The sequence below is a fragment of the Mustelus asterias genome, chromosome 12, assembly GCF_964213995.1.
Source record: "Mustelus asterias chromosome 12, sMusAst1.hap1.1, whole genome shotgun sequence".
NCBI lineage: Eukaryota > Metazoa > Chordata > Chondrichthyes > Carcharhiniformes > Triakidae > Mustelus > Mustelus asterias.
In genome coordinates this window covers 27,860,898-27,884,044 of record NC_135812.1, presented here as the reverse complement: position 1 = coordinate 27,884,044, position 23,147 = coordinate 27,860,898, and the positions used below count along the sequence as shown (strand labels likewise).

The 23,147-nt window shown below is 42.5% G+C and overlaps 1 protein-coding gene across 1 annotated transcript in view; it reads right to left on the bottom strand.

Annotated features, from left to right (window-relative positions):
• The window catches only part of LOC144501333 (double C2-like domain-containing protein beta), a 297,483-nt gene that overhangs the window by 78,873 nt on the left and 195,463 nt on the right, over window positions 1–23,147 (bottom strand). Inside the window, exons 5-6 of the mRNA XM_078224962.1 lie at window positions 10,600–10,726; window positions 4,070–4,227 (exon numbers count right to left, since the gene is read on the bottom strand). Coding sequence (XP_078081088.1) covers window positions 4,070–4,227; window positions 10,600–10,726 — 285 coding nt within the window. The remainder of the gene's footprint in view (window positions 1–4,069; window positions 4,228–10,599; window positions 10,727–23,147) is intronic.

Genomic DNA, 23,147 nt, shown 5'->3' with positions numbered 1-23,147 from the left:
ATAGGGTGACAAACTGTACACAGTACTCCAAGTGTGGCCTTACCAATGTCTTGTACAACTTCAACAAGACATTCCAACTCCTGTATTCAATATCTGCAAAAGTAGGTTGTCAATAGACTGAATTTGTGTCTGAATTTGAGAATCGATACATTTAATGGAGACATTGAAAAAAATGGCAATAGATACTGGGGCTCAGGCCAGAGATTGAGGGCTCAGTATATTGACCCAGATTTTATGGTCATAACAACGACAGGTCACCATCGCTCACTGTATTATGGGGTAAATCTGAAAGAAACTACTGGCATTAGCAATTAAATATGGAACCTCAGCAAATGCACCACTCTCATTGTTAGAGATACAACACTCTTCCTCGAGGTGCACTGTTGCAGTGCTACCCAATAGACTGGGCGCTTAAATGACTATGACACATGAACTTGCGATACTTGCCCACTGGTATGATCGCTGGACTATTAATCCAGAAACTCACCTAATGTTCTGGGGACCCAGGTTCCAATCCTGCCATGGCAGATGGTGGAATTTGAATTCAATAAAAAAAATCTGGAATTAAGAATCTACTGATGACCATGAAACCATTGTCAATGGTCGTGAAAGCCCTTCTGGTTCATTAATGTCCTTTAGGAAAGGAAATCTGCCATCTTTACCTGATCTGGCCTACATGTGACTCCAGAGCCACAGCAATGTGGTTGACTCTCAACTGTCCTATGAACAAGGACAACTAGAGATGGACCCACAACACCCATGTCCCACGAATGAATTTTTAAAAACTAGTTCCCTACTATGGATGGCTAAAATTGTTAGCCATGATGTGGAGGTGCCGGCGTTGGACTGGGGTAAACACAGTAAGAAGTTTAACAACACCAGGTTAAAGTCCAACAGGTTTATTTGGTAGCAAAAGCCACACAAGCTTTCGGAGCCCCAAGCCCCTTCTTCAGGTGAGTATTCTCTTTAGCCTGGCTTGATGCTCTCTCCACTCACACTGTTTGTATCTTAAAGACTTGATTAGCTGTAAGTATTCGCATTCCAACCATTATTCATGTAAATTGAGTTTGTGTCTTTATAATGCCCTGTTTGTGAACAGAATTCCCACTCACCTGAAGAAGGGCTTGGGGCTCCGAAAGCTTGTGTGGCTTTTGCTACCAAATAAACCTGTTGGACTAACCTGGTGTTGTTAAACGTCTTAATAAAATTGTTAGCACCAGTGCTTTCAGAATTGTGCATTTGACAGTGCTGTAGGTGACAATTACTTCTGGACAACCTCTCCATCCCTGAAAAAGTTATTTTTACAACTGTGGAGACTTATTCCCTTAGAAGAAAATTAGTGTTGAAAACTTACATTTGTTTTTACTTTTTCTGTCTTTTTTATATCTCTATCTTAATCACATTTGTATTTCCCAGTGTTTAGTTCACTTTCCCAACATCATTTCAATGTCATTTTTATTTTTTGCATTAAGGTTTCTGGTTTAGACTCTCAGCGAGGAATCTTCAATTGGAGGGAAGAGCTTCACTCTTTTGTGCTCAACTCATTGACACAGCACATTTCTCATAGGGGACTCCATGCTAAAACCAATGCTGAATTTAAGGATGTTTGTGCTCTTTTGTGGGCAGCTGTCAACAAGGTGAGTGTCATTCCTTTGCCACTGATCACAATGTCTAAGCCAATATGGAAAAATTTGATTTCAATAAAAAAATCTGGAATTAAGAATCTACTGATGACCATGAAACCATTGTCAATGGTCGTTAAAGCCCATCTGGTTCACTAATGTCCTTTAGGGAAGGAAATCTGCCATCTCTACCTGATCTGGCCTACATGTGACTCCAGAGCTACAGCAATGTGGTTGACTCTCAACTGCCCTCTGAACAAGGGCAACTAGAGCTGGACCCACAACATCCACGCCCCACGAATGAATAAAAAAAAGTACAATTTGAGAATACATTGGACACCATGGACATGATTTTCTCTATCGACTTCTGAATCCCACCATACATTGGCTGAAAACTTCCATCCTCGTGAGCGGCTGGAGTTTTCCCGTGCCACGGAAAGTGAATTGAGTTTTGGCTGAAATGCCAAATTTTCCATTCTCGCACGCAATAGATTCTGACCACCCACTTGATTCACAGTGAATTGGGGAAGTGGAGGAACAGCAAACAGAGGAAGATATAAAGGTAACAAATGATTGATAAGCATTGAAATTAATATCCATTGGCCCTCCACAATGTTCCACAACATTTCTGTTCCTGGAATTATAAACAAAATAAATTACAAAGTCTCTGTGCACTAAACCTCTAAGGCAATGTGAAGTGCCAGTTGAGTGCATTGTAAACACATGCATGCTTTCTTATTGCTTATTAGGGTTATAATTTTACTTCTAATAGTGACAGGATATTGAAATGATTAATAGTTGCAGTGAGCTCACTATATATTTTGGATTCCAGGGAGATGGATTGGCAGGCACAACACATTTAATTACCAACCACATGTAATGCAAGTGAATCTTATCCATACTGGCACTGGGATTTAGGAGAATAATATTGAAAACTAAAGCTTTATTTTGATATAAGCCAATTGCTAATTGGCGGTGTCAGTTCTGGCCCAGTTGAAAGCATGTTCGGCTCTGGACTGGAATGTTGTGAACACCCAAGACTGAAACTCCAATGCAGTACTGATGGAGTGCTGCACTGTTGGAGGTGCCATCTACCTGTCAGCTGGAATTGAAAACAAAATCCCATGGCACTATTCAAGAGCAGGTGAGTTCTGCCAATTGTCCTGGCCAATGTTTATTTTTTGACTGACATCATCAAAACTGATGACCTGCTTATTTATCATGTTGCTGTTTGTGGGAGTTCACTTGCTGCAAATTGGCGGACAGATTTCCTACATTACAGCACTAACTGCATTTCAAAAGTATTTCATTGGCTGTATAGTGCTTTGGGATGGCACGACACTCTGAAAGGATCAATAAGAACGCAAGTCATAGAACCATAGAATCCTACAGTGCAGAAGGAGGCCATTCAGCCCATCAAGTGCACCGACCACAATCCCACCCAGGCCCTATTGCCATAACCCTATGCATTTACCATATTAGTCTCCCTGACACTAACAAGCAATTTAGCATGGCCAATCCACCTAACCTGCACATCTTTGGACTATGGGAGTAAACTGGTGCACCCAGAGCAAAGCCACGCAGACACGGAGAGAACGTACAAACTCCACACAGACAGCGACCCTAGCCAGGAATCGAACCCGGGTCCCTGGCATTGGTGCTGTGAGGCAGCAGTGCTAACCACTGTGCCATCCAGCTCAGTATTCTGAGCCAGATCAGTGTAAAGTAAACTTTGCTCAGTGCTTTTGCACAATTTCCCAATCATATACACCTGGAAAGGAGGTGGTAAAATGGTCCGTCGTGCTAAACTAAATATATGGGGAAATTGTGTTTATAGTCTCAAAATTGGGATTGTTTAGGAACCCTTCAATAAATTTCAAACTCAGTATTTACAAAGGTTTAACTAAAGCAGGTGCCGATTGACAGACAATTGCAGCGAGAGAGATAAAAGGCTGAACAATGCAACAGCCACTTTGAAAAACCCTGAAACAAATTTAAGCCATGTTGCTTCATTGTACTTCAAAAGCTTCCAGCCCCTCCAGGTCAGGGAAGAAATAACAGCTTTTATCTTGTGATTCCCACTGGACTGCTAACTAGATACTTCTTCAGTGATCGAGTCACAATGCATTGATGGCGTTACTTAATGGTTGCAGCGGCTTTTCACAAAGAAATGTCGGTAATGCATCGTTGACTGTGCATTATTATAGGTGCAGCATTTCTCAGATTTAAACATGCTCTGAAATTGCACATTAACAACTTTCCCAATGGAGTAAAAATGTTCTGAAGGCAATTTAGTAATAGCTGAGTATTTTCAACAAATTGGTGCGGTCTTTCACAAGAACCTGGGGGCAGTATTTGAAAACAAGCTTCCTTTTGTTGATATGAGCTATGATTTTTAAATTGAAGTTGCAAGTCCCCTTATTTATAAGTCACAGTTTGTTACTTACATTTTTACATATGGATCTGAGTATCCGTTTGCATCCATAGCTGCTAAGTGTGCGCATCGTGCGATGCCAACCACAAGCCCAGTTTTCTGTGAGCTGTACTTCAAAGAGATGAGGATCCGACCACGCTCCTCCAGTGATTTGTCTTCTGTTTTGTCTATCTGCAAAGAGGTAGAATGTTCAATCTATCATTTGCTGAATAGCAATCTTAGCCACACAGAGAAACGGCGAGTGCCTCGATTTGCAAAAGAACTGAATACACACACTCAGCTTTCTTGAACTGAATTTATGTTAAATAATCGATACAATGGTGGACAGGGGGAGGTGGGGGTGTTTCCACTCCTGTTTTCAGGGGCAAGAATGGCAGGGGGGGGTGGACAATAGCACGGGGAGTCCCAAACTGGTTTTTACACCGGCGGGATTTTCCCTGATAGATTGTCCTCGCGTCCCCTCCCACGACATAATGGGAATCCTGACTGTAAAAGGATTTGCATTCATTTAAATATGCTTTTCGGGCCTTTACACCTGATAGTCCCCCCCATGTTGAATTGTCCATTCACATAGATGTGAGGGGATGAACCACAACAGGTCCCCCATGACGTGCACCTGGAGGAGGCACACAGGTGAGTACAGCCCCGGGGGTTGGGGGATCTTGCCTGGACATTGCCCCCAGCACTCCATGGAGAGTGGGAGAGTTCCATGTTGGGGCGGGGGGGGGGGGGGGGGGGGGGGGGGGGAGGGAGGGGGGTTCAATCTTTTCACAACATCGGGGCACCCATTAAAAACAAAAGTCAGCCCATTGGCTTTTCCCACCCATTATAAAACTATCAAAAAAAATGGCAAAATTCCGCCCAATGTTACAATTCCAGTTGATGTTATTACTGGACAAGTCAGATCCCAGCATGAAACCGGGCTTGATAGATCCTAAAACTACTTTTTTTTTTAAAGAGGATAGTTACTGAACAAATTCACAGGAGTCTGATGAACTTTTAATACAAAAAATAAAATATTTATTAAAACAAAAAGTAAACCATATTGCACCAGACAAAAAAAGGTTGGAAAGATCTCTATACAAATACCAAAAGATTATTCAATTTGCAATTATTCTTCACAGACACATACACTAGTGAAGAGTTGCCACTAGCTTGACACTTGCACAGTTGCAAACAGATTCCTTCTGGTGAATTCTTAAACATTCAATTGATGCTGCTCACCTCTCTCACCACCCGCCCCCCCTCCCCCCCCGCCCACCCCCACTCCCCCCAGACATCCAAACAAAAATGCATAAACTCTCATTCTTCAACTGCAGAGCAAACAAATGACCCTCCGCAACTCGGTCTTTGAGTAGCACCTCTGCGAAACTGATTACTTCACTGAGTCCCATAACTGATTCCTCAGTTAACTAATGTTGTATTAGCCTTGCAGTTAGCTTTTTTCTCAGGGGGATAAAAATCCCTGTCTTCTCTCTTTGAACACAGTAAGAAGTTTAACAACACCAGGTTAAAGTCCAACAGGTTTATTTGGTAGCAAAAGCCACACAAGCTTTCGAGGCTCTGAGCCCCTTCTTCAGGTGAAGAAGGGGCTCAGAGCCTCGAAAGCTTGTGTGGCTTTTGCTACCAAATAAACCTGTTGGACTTTAACCTGGTGTTGTTAAACTTCTTACTGTGTTTACCCCAGTCCAACGCCGGCATCTCCACATCATTCTCTCTTTGACACAAACACTCACTCTCAACATCTCCTCTCTCAACTCCTGTCTTTCCGTCTCTGTGTCACTGGATCATTGTTGCTAAGCAATGGTAAATCTTTTCTACTTTGTGTTTCGTTTCCAGAATCACTGAACTTTCAACCCCTTTTGATCCATCTCTTTAACTCCATGGATTGTAAGACCTCATTAAAAATGTATATATGCAAACAAACCAAAAAGATCTGAAACAGTTTAGTCCCAAGTCTATCCAGACTCCCGGGCATCAAGATTCATGAATAAAATCTAAATGAAACTGAAGACAATTTTACCTTTCTTATCACACAATATATATAAAACTATACATTGTTATAACCGCTTGTTACAACAAAATTACTTTGGGCGGGATTTGCCGGCCACGCTCATCCCAAAACCAGAAAATCCTGCTCGAGGTCAACAAACCTTTCCATGGTCCGCCCCTCACTCGCTACAATTCCCGTGGTGGGCGGGACAGGAAAATTCCCCTCTTTGTATCAGAGGAGGATACTGCCTTTTATACCAAAATGGTAATGAGAGCCAGGACCAGGGGGAAAAATCATGAGCCCTAGTGCTTTTCTTGTTTCTGGGTCCATTATCTACACTCATCCCCTTAACCCTTCTCCTCACATTCTTCCGGTGCCCAGAACTGAGAACCATTGTCACGGTGTGGTCAAACAGTTTTATAGGTTTAACAAAAACTTCTTGGCTTTTGTACTCCATGCTTCTGTTTAAAAACCCAATTGAAAGTTCAGATTTCAATATGGTGCACTTGACAACCCTGGTTTTGTTAGACAATTATACACAACTGGGTCTTTCATGCAACCAACTTCATTTCTTTGAACTTGGCCCAATGCGATATTCAAGCTAAACATCCAAAAGACTTCATAATCACAAGCACCACAAACAACAATCCCGTGTACAAATGAGGATCTCTCAAATTATTGGTGACATACTTTATTGAAACATGACTCCTGGTTTCATTTTCAAGTTTAGAAAGGATACAACCTTCCAGTAAATTAGCACCAATTTATTCAATAATGTGCTCTTACTGGCCACACAAATAGGCTTTATTGACTTAAAAATTACACTTTGCACTGAGTGATAAATATTTTTTCATTTTAAATTGAAATAAAACACCCTTACAAATGCCAGCATGAAGCAGACAACAGGAGAGCAAAGTACTGCAGATGTTGGAAATGGGAAATATAAACAGAAATTGCTGGAAACACTCTGTGGAAAGTGAAATGGATTCAATTCTTCAGGTTTTTGTTCTGCACTTGTTCTGAAAGGGGTCACTGGCATTTTTTTCTCCCTGTACAGACACTGTCTGACCTGCAACTTCGACGCTTCACATTTCTACAGGAGCAAAAAATAACTCCTTTTTTCCAACCCTCCAAAAAGCAATCAGACTCTTGTGAGCCTCCTGTTCCCTTTCAGCAAGAAATCCAGCAGCAGCTGCCAGAGGGCCAGTTTGGCACAATGTTAAACATCTTTTTTTTTATAAAGTTAAGGTATGAAGGAAACATTTAGAAATTTACTGAACAAAAAGAAAACGACAAAGCAATGAATTGATAATTTTTAAAAATTAGTAACTATTAAAAATGACCATTTAAGAGTGCTAAGCAGAAGAATCAACAATCTCTTTTGTCCTTTTGTTTATATAGGAGAGGTATAGAGAGACAAATTAGACCCCAAGTCCTTGTCACCAGAGAAAGGGAAAGGAACTGGATCTGAGCGAAGGAGTTGGGTTTAAAAAACAACCATCTTGTATTTGCCTCTGGTGGTACAGGCTCTGAGCTGGCTTCAGCAGAATTCAGATGAAAGTGGGATCAGAAGCAGGTTACCTCTGTGTGTGCGTGGTGTGCTGTGTCGTGTGCGCGCGGCGTGTCATGTGCATGTGTGTGTTTGGGAGTGTGCGTGTGAAGCACATGTGAAGTACGCGTGTGTGCCTTAGTCCCAGCTTTAGGGTTCTTTCACACACTCACTCACTTCCTCCAGCCCTTTGAGGTTTAGAGATTTTATTGCTGAGGAGCATTTTGGGATGGCTGTGAAGGGCACACTTCCTTTCAGACTACAACTGCCCCACATCACACTGTTGATGCAACTGCGTTCCCTGTCCTGCTCTGCCAGCTTCACTCCAGCACTTATGCCGAGGATGGCAGTGTGGCCAAGGGTGGATTACATCACCTGGAATACAGTGCGTGCGTGAAAACAAATGACTGCACAGACTCAGGCTCTCACTCCAATAACCCCTTATCCTACAGAGCTTTGACCCAGAGGTGAGCATTTGCATTGAGGCATGAGGCAGCCATTTGAGAGCCTGGACATCCGCAAGGCAAGGTGATTAACACCATGTGCACCCCTTCTCTCCCAGGCCCTGACTAGAGTCCAATTGTTTCCTTTCCTCATATGATGGATTTGTGCCCAATTTGTAGTCTTGACTCTGTTAACACAGACAGTGGAAAGTTAATAACCATTGTAGGGAATAGTAGGGAATGCAGGCAGAGCAGCACTTGCCAAGCGTTAGAGACTTATTCTTGAAAACACGTGTAAGCCAGGCCAGCTTGAAAAATAATTTCTGTTTTTGCACAATCACCAAAATTGTGTTTCTGGAACCAAACATTCACAAAGGACTAGGAGCAAAATACGTGACAGTATGGAGGCTTGGCCGGTGAATAAAGGAGCATTGAAAGGTTTTCTGTATGTGGACAGGGTGTTCAACGGGAGGAACTGTGTGAATGTCGAGCACATTAACAACAATTTTATTTATTTTCTCATTCAGCAGAAAATGACTGTTGCAGCAATTTGTGGTCATTACGCCTCTTACTTGAGCAGATGAAACCTCAGAGATGGAAGAGAGGCCACAATCAGTCAAGTACCCTGAAAATAGTCATGCTGGAAAATTTCACAAGCTTGTCACAAGCCAAGAGGGATTTACAGAAAGGATGAATGAAGTAAATGACACTTAATGATGTGCAATTGATTGCTGCACAAAGGTTTGGGAATCCTAATGTGGCAAACTGAGATGATGGAAACATTCTGATTGTGTTGCAAACAGCAAAGCCAGTTCTATTGGGTCAATCTTTGGGGGGGGAGAAACAGACGGCCAGAATAAAGGAAGAGTGTTTGCCACATTGCTGCAGTTTCTTCGAGGCTGCTTTGCAATGGAAACATGGATTAGCATTACACCCAATACCTATTTCATGCCTAACCCAGGCAGAATTACATTGGCAATTTCTCTCTCTCCCTTTGTCACAGATTAAAAAATAGCATTAAAAAGTTTGATTGTCATCAGAGACTGACCTGAATGAGAAATAAAGTTGACATGGTTGGGAATGAATTCTCAAATTCATTTTGAAAAGTATCAATTGTGAAACACATTTGACAATAATGTCAGACTGGTAACCAAATTACACAACGTGTTCATCATTCTCCCCCCTCAAAAAGCCCTTCCTTTCACTCCTTTGTCCTTGTAAAACTAATACCCAACTCCAAATCTACCCTTCCTCTCCAAAGTCCTCAAATTTGTTGGTGCTTCCCAAATTTGTACCAATCTTTCTCATAGCTCCATTGTTGAAACTTCCCAAATAGATTTCCAGCCTGCCACTTTACCAGACTGCTCCAATCCAAGTCACAAATCACATCCTCTGTGACCTAGGTGCACTATCCTTCCTCATTCCTCGTGATTTCCCTGTTTCTTGTGGCACAGTTATCACTCTATTCTCCCCTAATGTCTCCTCCATTGTCCCGCTCAGTTGGTTCATTCTCTCTTGGATTCACTCTTACCTATCTCAGAGTGACAGCATCGCTTCCCATTCCACACAGTTAACTGTTTTTGTTTTCCTCTTCCTCATTCTGATCTGAATGTTGCAACTGTACCAACTGGCATGGGGTCAGCTTCCCCAATTATGCTGATGACCTCCAGTTCTAATTCCCCACCATCTGTCTGGACAGTGCTGTCGGGCTGTTTTTATCTTCCATCGTGCAAGACTTGAGTGGGCAGCGTGGTGGCCCAGTGGTCAGCACTACTGCCTCTCAGTCCCAGCGACCCTGGTGCCATTCCGGCCTTGGGCGACTGTGTGTGGAGTTACGTTCTGCCAGTGTCCACGTGGCTTTCCTCCGGGTGCTCTGGTTTCCTCCCACAGTCCAAAGATGTGTAGATTGGGTGGATTGGCCATGGTTGATGCGCGGGGTTGCGGGAATAAAGGGGGCGGGATGGACCTGGGTGGGTTGCTCTTTTGGAGAGTCAGTGCAGACTTGATGGGCTGACTGGCCTCCTTCTGCTTGTAAGGATTCTATGGAATCACTACTTCCTCCAGTTAAATATTGGGGAAAACCAAAAGCCTCATCACATCCTTCATTGTAAACTTATTCTCGTGTTTAAACCTCTTCATTGTGGTATGATTAAAGTTCCTGAGAGAAAGTTTTAGCAATAAAGTTAACCTTTAATGTTTGTAACTGCTCCAGGATATTAAGGCTTTTTGAGACAAGTACAAAGACATAACAAAAATCTATGAGCACCCACTAAGGAAAAAACCTGCCTTTTTCATTATTATCTTGCCCAGTGGAAAGAAAATGCAGAGAAAATGGGATAACTTTTGATGATATTACAGCCATAATTTCAAACAGCACAGATCACACATCATGTGTGCCAGAGGAACAAACCCTGTGCTTCATAGCGGGGGGGGATTAAAGATACATTGTTATTTGAGAGCTGAAAGGAAACGTGAGTATCTAGTCTGTTATTGACCATGAAGACCTTGCATTTATGGCCTTCAAGTAAGTATTCAATGCAAACAGGATTAACACTCACTGGCAGCTGTTTCTCCAGGCAAATGTTGAAAGTCTTCGTTTGATTTGGCTTTAATTTTTTCAGTGGAATTCTGGTCTCACCAATAAACTCGTTATGACGGAATTTATCTTCATCACATACTGAAATCCTGCAAGCAACAACAGTGCAGGCATTACCAGCAATTATTTTGGCACCAGTCACATTGTCGGTTTTATGTACACGCACGGGTAAGAAAACCATGCCTGATACTTACCACGGAAATGACAAACATGATTGCAAACAACAGAAACTTGAAACATGTCATTAATAAAGCAATTCATTCCTTCAATCAGTAAACATACAATAATAATTCCCAGGAGAAGGTGACAGGGTGCACATGATTCACATGATGCTTAGAAACCAACAAAGAAATACTTGAGCAGTTTATGTTGAGCTCTCCTGTAATGGATTCCCTACAGTGCAGAAGGACGCCACTTGGCCGATCAATCCTGTACAGACAAAAATCCCACCCAGGCCCTATCCTCGTGACCCCATGTACTTACCCTGCTGATCTAAGGGGCAATTTGCGTGGCCAATCCACCTAACCCACACATCTTTGGACTGCGGGAGGAAACCGGAGCATCCGGAGGAACCCACGCAGACACAGGGAGTGTGTGCAAACACCACACAGGGTTGCCTGACATCATTAAGTGAGTATCATAAGTTGTTCTTTCTGCGACCTCCTTTAGCAATGTCTCAATGTTGATTTGGACAAGTTGAAGCCTAAAAGCAGAATTTTCTCATTTTTGTTGCAGAGCGGCACAGCGGGCAGGAAAAGCGGGATGGAAGCCATCGGCCTCGAAGACGCTGTAATTTTAGACACTAAGTGGAACAAAAAGGTAAGGGGCAAGTTTCATGCTGGTGGGGCAGGTTCTGAATGAGTCAGCCCCTCTGGTAACTTATGTATTTAAAATATTGGGCGTCACTTGAAAAGGGCACCCCTTTAAAAAATAAATAAAAATAGAACCCCCACAGCCCCAGCAAACAGCATCCCCACCCCACCACATGCAACCTCCTCTCATCCACCACAGAAATTCGCTCCTCATCCCCCCCCGCCCCAGAAAACCCCGACCACAGAATTCCCTTCCCTTTCTCACCACGGAGACTCTCCACCCATGGAACACCCACCTATACAACAACCACCCCCCTGGACAGTGCCAGGGGAACAAAGAACAATACAGCACAGGAACAGGCCCTTCGGCCCTCTAAGCCCGCGCCGCTCATGTGCCCCACTAGACCATTCGTTTGTATCCCTCTATTCCCAGTCTGTTCATGTGGCTATCTAGATAAGTCTTAAACGATCCCAGCGTGTCCGACTCAATCACCTTGCTTGGCAGAGCATTCCAGGCCCCCACCACCCTCTGTGTAAAATACGTCCCCCTGACATCTGTGTTGAACCTTGCCCCCTCGCCTTGAACCCATGACCCCTTGTGTTCGTCACCTCCGACCTGGGAAAAAGCTTCCCACTGTTCACCCTATCTGTGCCCTTCATAATTTTATACACCTCTATTAGGTCGCCCTCATCCTCTGTCTTTCCAGGGAGAACAACCCCAGTTTACCCAATCTCACCTCATAGCTAAGACCCTCCGTACCAGGCAACATCCTGGTAAACCTTTTCTGTACTCTCTCCAAAGCCTCCACGTCCTTCTGGTAGTGTGGTGGCCAGAACTGGACGCAGTATTCCAAATGCGGCCGAACCATCATTCTATACAGCTGCAACATCATATGCCAACTTTTATATTCTATGCCCCGTCCAATAAAGGCAGGCATGCCATATGCCTTCTTCACCACCCTCTCCACCTGTGCTGCCACCTTTAAGGATCTGTGGACTTGTACACCCAGGTCCCTCTGTGTCTATACTCCTGATAGTTCTGCCATTTATTGTATAGCTCCCCCTTACATTAGATCTACCAAAATGCATCACTTTGCATTTATCTGGATTAAATTCCATCTGCCATTTCACCGCCCAATGTTCCAGCCTATCTATATCCTGCTGTATTCTCTGACAATGTTCATCACTATCCGCAACTCCAGCAATCTTTGTGTCGTCCGCAAACTTACTGATCACACCAGCTACATCTTCCTCCAAATCACTTATATATATCACAAACAGCAGAGGTCCCAGTACAGAGCCCTGTGGAACACCACTAATCACAGACCTCCAACCGGAAAAAGACCCCTCCACTGTTACCCTCTGTCTTCTATGGCTAAACCAGTTCTCTACCCATCTAGCTAGCTCACCTTTTATCCCGTGAGATTTAACCTTTTGCACCAGCCTGCCATGAGTGAGTGTTAGGGCACTGCCCAGGTACGATCCTCTCCCCTTGGGGTCAGTGCTCAGCTGTGCCCCCGCCCTCCAGCAGGTTCTGCTCGCCAGGTGCATGTCATAGGGACCTGTGATGATTCACATCAGTGTGCCCTCACGCCCATTTGAATGGACAATCTAACACTGGGGGACTATCAGGCGTCAAGGCCGGATAATGATATTTAAATATATTCAAATGGGAATCGATGTTGAACGTCAGGATACCCGTGATGTCATTGGTGGGAGGTGGGGACAATTGCAACAGGAAATCCCGTCAGCCTAAAACACGTTTTGAGAAGCCCGCATGATTGATTATCTGTCTCCGCTGCCAATTCCGCCCCCCCCCCCCCCCCCCCACCGATAACAGGAGTGGAAAATCCCCCCTATGTCACTGACACATTAATAGACTGAGTAACACATTGAGAGAGTTATAGGAATGGCAGTGTTTATTATAGATGGCAATACTTATTTCAAAAGAATGTTTGCGAATAGCTTTTTTTTCCCCCTCTCAGCAGTTCCATGCTGATCATTGTTAATATATGGCTTGTGGGTTATTTACAGTGCATACTGGGTGAAAAGGCATGGAAAGGACACGAGTTGGTACTGAGTTGATATGGACAGTAGGGGCATAAGCTAGCATGGAGGGGGCATGGGGATCATAGAAGTGATTTAGGTCCTCTGAGGAGCCATGAACCATGTCATGCAAAAGCTGACCCAACTCATGGAAATCGTGATGGGCTAAGAGATGCCAACTCCTGCAATGGAGTGGCCAACTCAGGGGTACAAGCTTGCTAGTCTTATCCTGTGCTAGCAAATACTGGGTCACCAGCAATGGGAACAGTGGCACAGTGGTTAGCACTGTTACCTCACACTACCAAAGACCTGGATTCAATTCCGGCCTCAGGTGACTGTCTGTGTGGAGTTTGCATGTTCCCCCGTATCTGTGGGTTTCTTCCCGGTGCTCCGGTTTCCTCTCAGTCCAAAGATGTTAGGTTGACTGACCATGCTAAATTGCCTCTTCGTATCATGGGGACTAGCAGGGTAAATGCATGGGGTTTGGGGAAAGGGCCTGGGTGGGATCGTTGTTGGTGCAAGCTCGATGGGCTGAATGCCCTCCTTCTGCACTGTAGGGATTCTGTGATGGGAATCCAAGAATTGGGTCCCCTCTGCCATTTTTAAATGGCTCTGGAGTCATTGCCATTCTGTAAAAATGCGGACCTTTATAACACAATGTGACATTAATGTCACAAAGAGTATGCAATATAAATTTACAAAAATGAAGCCAGGGATGGAAAATTATAGTCATGGCTAGAGACTTAAAGTAATGGAATTATTCTCATTGGACAGAAGACTAACTGGAGATCTACACGTGTTTTGTTAGGTTGAATAGGGAAAAGCCATTTGCTCTAATTGGGGATTGAGTGACAAGGATCATCAATCTACAACTGTTGAGGAGAATAGTTAAGGGAAATGTCTTTACACTGAGTTGTTAGGAGCATGGAATGCTTTGCCCGAGGAATTGGTTGAAGAAACGGCACTTGTGTTTTTAAAGGAACAGCACAAACATTTAAAATCAAAGGTGTAGAATAATGGAGAGCGGGCCACACAACTGGATTAGTTTTGGATTGCTTTGGCAAGAACAAGGACAAGCAAGATGGGCCAAAGATCTCTTTAATACAGTCCTGCATATTTTTTATGGTTTCCTTCCTTCATTGGAGAAAGATGCACCGGCACACACAACAGTGGGGCATTTGGTTTGGGTAATACAACTTTTAAAAAGTAATTGAATTAATCAAAAGTGACACCTTCAATATAATGAGAATGAAGTATCCCCAAATCATCAGTAGTAAAAACAATCTGCAGCAAGCTGGCGATCACTTTAGATTCTGCATTTGCTCCCTATGCAACTTTAAGATTACAGCACCAATATTTCAATGGTGCAACAATTTATTGGTTGGTATTTATCAAGTTAAAAATGCTGACAATATTGCTTCATTGCTACTATCACAGCAAGCTACAAAACATTAGTCAGAAAGCTGAGGCCTCCAAATCAATACCAGTGATTGCTGCCTCACAATCAATTGAGTACAGGTGTAAAACTTCCTTGTCAAACGTCAAGCTCTTTTAAAAATGAAAATACCGCAGATTGAATAGGATCTTGAAAGAGAACTGAAAAGAAATTAACAATGCGTTTGATGTTGCTCAACACTGAATCTGTCATTCGCCCACCCTCCCACACACTATTAGCAAACTCAACAAGGTTTTGGGAATGGAGAAGAAAATTGAGAAGAAAATTGAAAAGAAATAAAATACCTTTTCAGTAACCATGATAGTAATTTTAATGGCCTCTCAAATGCGACAATTTATATGAATTGTCATCACCCTACTTCTATGACACCTGGAGGACAACAACAATGACGTAATTGTTTAATGCTTTCAGGGTACTCAAGTACTAAGGTATTGTGTAGGGGCAAAAATGACCACAACTGAGAAATAAAATGAGGGTTTGAATCAAAAAGCACGTTTTGGGAAGGTTTTTTGAAGGTGGCTGGAGAGGTATCATGTTTTAGCAAAAATGCTTCAGGAGTACTGGGCTAAAACATCCGAGGTGCCTACAACCAAAACGGAGGCAGATAGAAAGGACAATGTAAAGGAGGGTAGGAGGATATGAAACATGCAGACTAGCGGCTGCAGCCAAGTCACTGGCACTGAATGAGATTGTGAAGGTTGAAAGGAGTAAGGAATAAAGAGTGTTGTAAATGTGCACAAGGATGTTGAGATTTATGCATAGGCAGATAGTCGACCAGTGAAAGTTGGCACATACAGAGTAACAGGGGAGTAAGAAATTAGTCTGTGAGGACTTTGGCCTTTGAGGTTTTGGTATGGATTGCAATTAATGAAGGAGAGAACTTAGGGTTAGGTTACCAGCACATTTTTGGAGGCAATATAGGCATGGATAAAGGTTTCAATGGCAATCAAGATGTGGTAGAGAAGGTGTTCAATGTTGTGGTGGAGGATATAGATTGAATATCTCTCAGCAGTGAGACAATGTTGTGATGCAGAATATAGACTACCTTGGATTGGAGATATGTTCAATGTAGTGGTGGAGGGTATAGCCTGTCTCAGTGCTGGAAAAGCAGTTGAGTTTGACATTTAGCTCAAATTCAAACAGGACAGTCTGACTTTGTTCACACAATCAGCATCACTCCGTGGAAGTAGCTAGAGGCAGTTAGGTGGTAAAGTGCGGGCAGAGCTTTAGGCAGAAGCCTAGTGGAATAACTTTGCTCTTGCTGATGTTGAGCTCAAATTCTTGAGGAGTCAAGGGTATTGGCATGGTGATGAAGCTGGATGTCGTTAATTGCAATCCATTCCTGTATAGGAAAACTGACTTTGTGACTATGGATGCTGTCACCAAAGGCAGCATGCAAATAGGGAAAAGTTGGGGCCATGAATGAAATCTCAAGGCATGCCAAACATGACCATACAGAGAAGATTGAAATACCAACACAGGAGATGTGCTGGTGTTGTTGTGGCAGGTAGAATTGGAACAAAGTTGCAGCATTTACACTGAAGCTAAAGAGCTGGGAGCGAAAGATGAAGTTGGAATTCAGAGGCCGAGAAGCCGGAGGAGGGTGGAGCACTGTAATCACAGGCATGGCACCATTGTCAGGTTTTGATGAGGGAACGGGCAGAGAGCAGAACAGAAGGCGAGTGAGGGGAGAAGTGGGTACAAACCTGGGTCATGAAAACATGGTTGAAGACTTGTAGAAAATTTTCACAGAATTTCAAAGTAAGGGAGTTGATGAGAAAGAATGTCTTCTAGCTCTGTAGAGCTTGACAATGATCAACAGCTATGGTAAGGTTCTGAAGGAATCAATTTACAACCCAACAATATACACCTTAGTACAGCCATTTTTCAAGAAGTGTTGAGTGCATCAATAATATTGAATACAAGGCCACGGTCAAGCTGCATCATTTTATCTCTGTCACCCCCGCCACAATTAATTGTTTAAAAGTAGGATTTGATGGATTGAAAATTGAATAACAGAAAGGACAATATTATTAAAAGTATCGACTTTGTGGGCTAATTACACCTTTGGCACAATTAACTTCTTCTAACTTTGTTGAAAACAGCTCCCTGCTAACTCTACATTTGTCTGCCCAAATATTTGACTAAGTTATTTTTCTTCAGGCCCGAATGAATAAAACAGCCTGTGTGTTTACATTGCACTTCAGTCCCGCACAGGCAAATATTCAATCAAATTTTTTGTTATAGGAAGAAATCGAAAACATATTTCTGGACAATTAAGAGTCACAGTAAACACCAGACGTGATCAAATACAACAGCAGAGAAAGGCTCAAACATTAGGAAGGCAATTGAGAGAAAATGTCCCTTCATACGTTTGATAAAAAACAGCGAGTCCCAGACACGTCAGCTGGATCTGATAATAAAAGTATTAAACAGACCAGCATTTGTCTCAGTTCAGGTAACATATTACATTTGCAGCTGTCAGATACTGACTCAGATTTATGTGAAACTACATCCCTTTATCCCTTCAAAATTTCTTCACAGCTTTGAATTATTTGAAGTAGAATCAGAAGTGGTTAGCTCAATTTATTTTGCACCATGGTTTCAATTTCAGACAATAAAAAACTATATTGGGTCTGGCAAGTACAGTCACGGCTGCATTATTTAAAGCTTTGGATGGCAAAGTTCTTCCATAGGCCAACTGAGTAAAGGCACCCACTGTTTTAACATTAACATTATTTTTTTAAAAAATGTTCATGGGATGTGGGCATCACTGACTGGGCCAATATTTATTACCCATCCCTGAAGAGCCAACCACATTGCTGTAGGTCTGGAGTCACATGTAGGCCAGACCAGGTAAGGACAGCAGATTTCCTTCCCTAAAGGATATTAGTGAACCAGATAGGTCATTATACAGATAGTGAAATCTAAGGGTCAATTCCAAGCACATGGAATCAGGGTAGTATCATACCTGGAAAGAACTCTAACCAGCTCTAGCCTTACAGCCACCTGAGATCTTGCTGCTCCTCCAATTCTGGCCTCTAGAGCATCCCCAATATTTATCACGACACCACAGGTGATCATGTCTTCAGCTACCAAGGCCCTATGCTCTGTAATCCTCCTCCATAAACATCGCCATATCTCTGTCTCTAAGAGGCTCCTTAAAGCCTGTTTGGCCTCCTAACCTAATCCCTCCTCATTTGGATCAGTGCTAAATGTTGTTTGACAACATTTTTGTAACACATCTTGCATGTTACAATATCAAAAGCACAGCTTAAAGCCAAGTTTATGTTGCTGTCGGGCAGAAAGCAGAGAAGCAGGATAAAAAGACATTTCCTAGGGTGAGTGATGTCCCACAGAGGGGAATCTTGGGCTCACTACTAGCTGTTACAGAGAAAGCAAGGAAACAAAGTTGACTAAACCTACTGGGAGTTAATAACTGCAGGAAGACAAGGGCTGGCAGGACGAGTGGGAGATGCAGTTCAAAGTAAAGAAAAACAAAATAACACACTTGGAAGTAAAACTGAAACATTAGAATCTTACCAGTCAAAATATACTTTAACAGAATAGCGTAGCTTAAGAACCTCATCATGAAGATACACAGACCATTGAAAGTGGAAATTTAAATGAATATAAAATTTAAAAAGAATCCTGGGCTTTAGATCTGTAGCTATAGAACAGAGGGAACACTTAACTTGTATAAGATCCTAAGCCATGGGTTCGGGCTAACCATTATTAAAGGTGCAATGTATAATCGCGAGGACACTACCTGGAGGAAACAAGTCAATCTTGAGAAGCAAAACCTGAAAAGTTATTGATATTTTCAAAATCAAAGCTGAGAAGATTAAGGATGATCTAATATAAACATTTAGGATCATGACCAATTCCAAGGGCTGGCCTAGCCAACGATGCCCACAACCCATGAAGATATCATTAATTATTTACATTGAGAATTAAGATGATTGCCTGGATAAGAAAAAGAATGGGAATTAAAGAGAAATACAATTTTAGATTACACTCACATTGGAATACAGTAGACACACATGATGGGCCAAATAACCATACAGGAGTCTGCCTTGCTACTTGAGTTTGTCACTTCCCATGCTCCAATGGTGTACTGCGAGGAGAGGGATGTCTCGATGGTTGCCTGTGCTACTATCCTGAGAGCTGCCGCTCTGACTCTTGAGCAGCTAGGTCCTTAGCAGCCTCCTCATTAACTATCCTTGTCTTCTGCTTTGAATTGTGATGAATCTGAAGGAAAGGCAGTTAGACACTGATGGCCAGATTTGTGCCACAAAGGCAGATAGCTTGAGTTGGGAAATATCATGACTCAATATACCCGCTTTGGTTTCAAAAGATCTCATTAAACCTGATCTTCACTTCGGGGTGGTGAGGTCAGGACTGAGTCAGGCCAGCCGAAGCTGGAAACAGATCCTATATGCAGCCACAGGGGCAGGCACGTACCAAGGCAGACTAATTAGGAAGCTTGTTTCAGTTCTCTGGGACTTCATCCTACTTGTTTTAGAAGTTGATGAGAGATCTGAATGAATGAAGTTTTGTTCTCCTTCTCTGCTTTAGTGTCATGTCTTCTTGCCTTTTGGGCACAGAATGTGTTAGTATGTTCATAATTCTGTGCATGTATAACAAAAAAATGCTGCAGTTTTAAAGTTTGCACAGAAGATTCCAGGTGGACCAGCTTCTTGCCTTTGTTAAGCTTTCATCAATGGTAATGGTTCCAGGAAACTCCTTTATATCTCCCTCCAGAAGTGTTGCAACAAAGCCACATTATTCTGCGGGAACTCTAGGCTTTTAGATAACGCCTTCTGTACTCTGTGTAGGGTCTCTCCACGTAGATATCTCTGCTGGATAATATCTACCAAGACTCTTCCGGGCTCATGTTTTCATGAGTTGTGTTTTTTTTTAAAACAGCAAATGATCTGCTTAATGGCAAAGTAATGCATGCAACAAAACAAAACCTGCGAGTTACTCAATCCACACTTCCCAGTGTTAATTATTCACCCGCTAGCTAATTTGCCATTCAGAATTGAGTGAGGGCAATGGCCACAGACACAGCATTAGGTTCTGGCAAGCATCCATTTCATCGGATATACATTTAACAAGTTTTTTAAAATAAAACTCAGGTGTTAGATCCTTGAAAAAGAGTGTTCACAAATGACTCACAGGAGCTTCTTTATCTGATCCCATCAAAATCTTTGGAGATGTCTGTCGTGGAATATTCTAGTTCATAATGAAACTTTGTACATATGCTACACGTCATTATTTAAATACTAATGTAGCTGAAGACAAATAAGATCTGGCAAAAATATATTAAAAATTCAATTATCAGTGTGAATTAATGAGATTTTAATTTTAATCAAAGTCAAAAGTATACGGACTTTTCTTTAGCAGAATCTACTGGATATTATCTCTGGATGGGCTCGAATGACATGACACTCTTTTCCACCTAATTATTGAATATCACATCCATGGCTGGCTTGCTACTACTGTCACTGAAACTCATTGCACATCAGTGTTATAGATTTAAGATCTTGCAGAGCTCCATGTCAGAATATGCCAGATATGTGATTAGATTTCAGTCTTTTTTTTCCACTAGGGCACACAATACAAGGTCCTCAGCTCAGAGACAAAGCTGACAGGTTATCCAACTTGCTCTGAGTTGCCGAGAGGCATTGAAGCCAATCTTCTCAGCTGAATTAATCGTCCAGTCACTCACCTTGTGCAAAGGATTGACTGAGGTGCTACATAAAAGCAGTCACTAAACTTCAAAAGTGAATGGTTGTCAAGTGCTCGAGATATTACAAAGTTATACAATGTTAATCAAGGACCCTACACACCCCAGACTTCTCTCTTCTACCTCCTTCCATCAGGAAAAAGTTAAAGGTCTGATGTCACGTACCAACCGACTCAAGAACAGCATCTCCCCTGCTGCCATCAGACCTTTGAATGGACCTACCATACATGAAGCTGATCTTTCTCTACACCCTGGCTATGACTGTAACATTACATTCTGCAGCCTCTCCTTTCCTTCTCTATGAATGGCATGCTTTGTCTGTATAGCGTGCAAGAAACAATACTTTTCACTGCATACTAATACATGTGACAATAATAAATCAAATCAAAGCATTAGCAGTGAATATTATTGAAAGACAGATATTTTAATATAATTCCATGTTTTCAAGATCCAGCAATCCATTCTGAATTTAACAGTTTTGATTTAAGGTCTATTTCAAAAATTCTTGGTTAATTTAATCCATTGCTGCTTATTGATTTTCTTAAACTGCTTTCAAAGTGACAATTTGTAAGACATATTTTAAAAATCAAACTGGTGACGAACTTTCCCTCAGAAGTTGGGTAGAGTGGGGGCAGTGACTTATGTTGCTGGATTAAAGGAACTACAAAGTAATTGAAATATTTATGTTACCCCAGTTGACAAAACAATATTGAGGTTTCTGCCAAATATTGTTCAGGGGAAAATTCTACTACTCCCTCCCCACCTCCCACCCACCCCCAACCCCACATACACCCCCCTGCCCCGTACACATCCCCAGTCCTGCACAAGTACTGTCGGACACAGGACAGAGTAAATTTCATGAGAAGAAATACAGAATACATCCTTGTCAAGTTTTGAAACACCTTTGTCTGGAATTTAATGAACAAGTTCTGAAGCGGATGAGTTAGTCGAAAACCAGATATCAAAGCTGAGGCTGGCTTCAACAGCAATGAGATCCGAGATCCATCATCCCTGGGGACACTTTTGTCAGGTAGTTTTGAAAACAGTGAACTGTGGAAAAGGAAAGGTGTTTTTAATCAGCATTAAATCTAATTTTATTAAATCTTTAATGAAGGTGTCCTCATTAACCAAGCTCTTTTATATTATTTCAGCAATGTTGCCACAGTCAAGACTGCGCTTCTTCATTTTGTTATAAGATAGCCATCACTCCCAGCCTGGAGTCTCCCTGAGCAGTGCTTGAAATCTTATCAATAAAATAAAAATGCAGATGCTATACGACATCAAATCAGCCCAGCTGTTTTGCACACTTAACCTGAGCAAATCCAAAAAATGTCAACCTTGTTGGCGGTGATTAGATCTCACAGGCTGGTTCATCGCAGCACGCTGTCATTAACCTTAGAAATCATTGATCCATAAAGGAGATTCCCAAGAGCAACAGGAAAGTCTGCAGTTCCTATGGCAACCTTGTTGCATTCTTTCAGATGTGGTCACCTCTACAATTTGGATCTAACTAGGGCTTTTGTTCAAATGCTGTTAGCTTTCTAACGCGCTGTTATCGACAGACAAATTTTAAAAAATCGTTCTCTATTAATTAAAATGAGCCTTGTGCAGGATGGCGGGTGGAATATGCACGTACCATTCTGAATGATTAAGGGCCAAAACTTCCGTGGATTGGCAATCACCATCAGATTGCTACTCCTGATGGCACTAGCGGATAGGTTCGAATGCCCAGCCACTCCAGGTAGTAGGTAAGTGGGTAGAATGGAGGGGGGACACATCTTATGTAGCGACATCAAATTTCAATGTCCAAATATGATAAGATCAAACACTGGTATATTGCTTCCTGTAATGAAATAGGGGATAATTTGATCTGAGAGCGCAATATAGCAGATACCGATCTAGGTCTAGATTGTCTGGTCAGTGACAAAGGAACAGCACTTGCTGAATGGTCACAGCTTTCATGAGATTCTCAATGCAGATTTCTTCTAATCTGATGCCTTTTCCAACATGGGACCTTTACAGAAGATTAGCGGAATCTGTGAGCAGGGCAAGAAACAGTATGGTTCTTCAATCTTGTGTAACCAATTAAATTGCAGAATCTTCACCGAGACACTCAGAGTCCAAACCAGAACATACAAAAAGCAGGAAATATTAATTAGAAACATAGAAACCCTACAGTGCAGAAGGAGGCCATTCGGCCCATCGAGTCTGCACCGACCACAATCCCACCCAGGCCCTACCCCCACATATTTTACCCGCTAATCCCTCTAACCTACACACCCCAGGACTCTAAGGGACAATTTTTAACCTGGCCAATCAACCTAACCCGCACATCTTTGGACTGTGGGAGGAAACCGGAGCGCCCGGAGGAAACCCACGCAGACACGAGGAGAATGTGCAAACTCCACACAGACAGTGACCCGAGCCGGGAATCGAACCCGGGA